Here is a 3181-nt window from a genome sequence, read left to right on the forward strand (position 1 = left end):
CAAATCTTGTTTACTGTAGGAGCTATTTCATGCTAAACTTTTAAGTTATATGGGGCTCCGCAGCATCTTGCGTTATTCATGACAAGCCTGTTACTATCAATTCTGCATTTTTGATTTGTCAAAATAAAAGCTTTGCATTGAAACATCAAGCTTCAAATCACTATGGAAGGTATGAGATTGCATTAGTGTTGACACTACTACCATTGTGCCGCTCTCTTACAATAGCTTAATGACATTAAGTTTTGTTCCCTTTCAAATACAGGTGAAGCAAGTGCAGCACAGGTCAGTCAGATAGAATTTTCAAAGGCTAAGGCTCAGCTTTGGGTATAAATAATTTCAGAGTGTGTAACTTCAGACAGTATGTCATAGTGCAGTGATGCTAGCAAAATCAGCCATGATGTGTTGTCTCTTTGCATGTTATTGCTAGTAGCTAGTATTGAAATGTACCTGGCTGGAAATACTGGGTGTAATTTGTAGGGTTTTTTGTTTTGGTCTCTAAAGATAGACATGAGCCAATCTTGTATTTTATCCAAATACAGTCTCTTTCTGGAAAAGAGCAAGCTAATTGTTTATCTATTAGTAGGCTATAAAGTAGAGTGTATGGCCTTATAAAGAATGTGTTAAGATAATGTCTCCATTTAAAGTGCAATATTTATTGTCTATGAACACAAATAGATATAATCTCTGAAAATGTTTCTATGAAAAGGCAGATGCCTGCAAATGTCAGTCATTCATCTGTGGATAAGTTGTTGGCTTACCTTCAGTGTCACTTTATCTCTTCAGTGTGGTCGGGAGCGCTTGGTTTCTGTCCTTCAGGCAAATCCAATTTATGTTGAAAGCAGAAAGCTTTGCTTGAGAAAAGGTACAACTAATGAAATGATTGTGTAAAAACTTTGTGGTGTATGGAATTAGTATGTTGGTCTAGGTCAGGTAATGCCTGAACTGATGTTTTTGTTGTGCGTAAGGCTTTACAAAGATGGTTTAGACCGTTTTAAAATACTGTTATTTCCTATGTTGCCGGATTAGAAAATGACCGTTATCAATGAAGATAATTTCTAAATCACTAACATTGAAACACTTACAAACATAGATTTGTATTCTTTGAAATTTTGGATTAATTTTCCTGATTTCTTTTCAGATAACAGAAGATTTCCTGGCAACATATCATGCCAACTATGGATTCCATGCAGATGATACAGACAGTTCATCTGCTGCTGGCACAGCAACGGAAAGTAAGCAGCCAGTAAGTTCTAAGACATCAGGAACACAACCATCAGCAAATGAGAAAGGAGCACAACAAACAGATCCGAAACAAAAAGCAGAAAAACGGAAGCTTGAGCCAGGTATGTGACAAAGGGTTTCCCTCTGTATAGGTTGCAACCTTTATGGTACTGAGTAGAAACTGGCAATTGTTCAGTGTTGTACAGCAAAGATAGAGGCTGTTCTGAAAATTTCCAGAATGGTTTTAAAATTGTATGCTACTTCATAGGTATCCTCCTAAGTCCATATACAAGGTGGAAAAAAGCAAATTAAGGCGTGCTCAGAGCTTTTCCTGTGGGCGAGCAAAAATTCTTAGGTATCTGATGGAATGTGAACGTTAGTGTATGCTCCCATGTCTAATATATTGACATAACTGAATTAAAACCCTGTTTTTAGGATGGTTTCATGTTGAAGAAGACAGAAACACAAATGTTTATGTGACTGGTAAGTAATAGCATTTATTTATCTATTTTGATCTAAAGGTGGTAAAAGAGACTGCTGTTTGTCTCACTGACTTCTTACTTGTTCAGCCTGCCTCTTGCAAGCTACTTAATGTTATGTTCCTGACTGCATAATGTCTTTGTGACCTTTAAATTGCAGATGTAGGAAGGTAATATAAGGAACATATTCCATGCTTTTGTCTTTTAAATGTGACATTGTGAGCTGTGTCAGCCAAGTCACTAATTTTTTTTTTTTTTTTTTTAGTAAGCAGGAGAAACAATCTTTGCAATATCCTATGGAATAAGATAGAACAAGTTTATAATAAGATAGTGCATTGACTATACATATCACTGAATGTTTTAATCTTCAATTCTTCTTTTATTTTCTAAATACATAATTAAATTATTAGATAAGGAGGAAACAGTAAGTAAAAAAAATGCTGGGAATAGAGTGAGCAAGTAATTGGGAAGCTCAGATAACTATCTGTGCATTTATTATCTTAAGGTGCATTTGGTGGTTCTGAGCAGTCAGAGAAATGCACACATTTGCATTCTTAAAAATTTTCATATGGAATATTCACTTAATTTTCTCTTCCATTTTCTTTTTTTGCCCTTGTCCTCAATTCAAAGTTCAAACTTTGAAAACTCCATATATTATCAGCTGCTTTTTTTGCTGAATTTGTGGTTGGGGAAAACAGTTATGTTTCTAGGTTGGGGGTTTTCTTGTCTCTGATCCCTAGAGGTGCAGTGGAACTTAAAACTTGTGCAGGATAGTTATGTTTGTATAGGCCATTGTGTCCACTGCAATGTCAGTGTCGTTTATAGCGCTAAAGCTCTGGGTCTGCATATTAGGGAGCACAGAGATGTTGATGTATGTTACACCTATTAACAAGGAAAGGGTTTTCAAAATACTGGTATGGAATAATGTTTGAAAGGTAATAGCAAAAATGTGGTCACAAGGGCAGTGGTTTCTTACTGTGTATGTAAAATTTTGTCCTTAAGTTTGGTATTTTTCATTTAAAGAAACACTGTGAGATTCCAAGAGATTTTTAAAAAAAAATTACATACGTAAACCTTCTGTTTTAATTTATTTTGCAGGTTTACCTCCAGACATTACAAAAGATGAATTTATACAAGTCATGTCAAAGTGTGGTATCATTATGCGCGATCCTCAGACAGAAGAACACAAAATCAAACTTTACAAAGATAAGGAAGGCAATCTTAAAGGAGATGGCCTCTGTTGCTATCTAAAGGTCAGTGGTGCACTGAAATGCATTTTCCTTCCCGTTGAAGATACTTGTAGCCACTGCTTCAGAATCACATTCAGAAGATTCTTGAAAGATCTGAAGTATGACTTAAACTTTAGGTGTCTGTTTTAAAAATCTATTCCAGCACTGCCCACTTACCTGGTTGTGCACCTCATTTGTTTTCTCTTATGAACTCACAACTTTCCCCTGAAAATGTCCATAATACCTGCTGAA

The 3181-nt window shown here is 35.6% G+C and overlaps 1 protein-coding gene across 1 annotated transcript in view; it reads left to right on the forward strand.

The window, feature by feature from the left end:
- Positions 1 to 1138: 1138 nt before the first annotated feature.
- The window catches only part of HTATSF1 (HIV-1 Tat specific factor 1), a gene marked incomplete at its 5' end in the record, with an annotated part of 6956 nt that continues 4913 nt past the window's right edge, over positions 1139 to 3181 (forward strand). The window contains 3 exons of the mRNA XM_010281553.1: positions 1139 to 1343; positions 1657 to 1704; positions 2799 to 2953. Of these exons, the coding sequence (XP_010279855.1) occupies positions 1139 to 1343; positions 1657 to 1704; positions 2799 to 2953 (408 nt within the window). The remainder of the gene's footprint in view (positions 1344 to 1656; positions 1705 to 2798; positions 2954 to 3181) is intronic.

This window comes from Phaethon lepturus, unplaced genomic scaffold, assembly GCF_000687285.1.
Source record: "Phaethon lepturus isolate BGI_N335 unplaced genomic scaffold, ASM68728v1 scaffold46670, whole genome shotgun sequence".
Classification (NCBI taxonomy): domain Eukaryota; kingdom Metazoa; phylum Chordata; class Aves; order Phaethontiformes; family Phaethontidae; genus Phaethon; species Phaethon lepturus.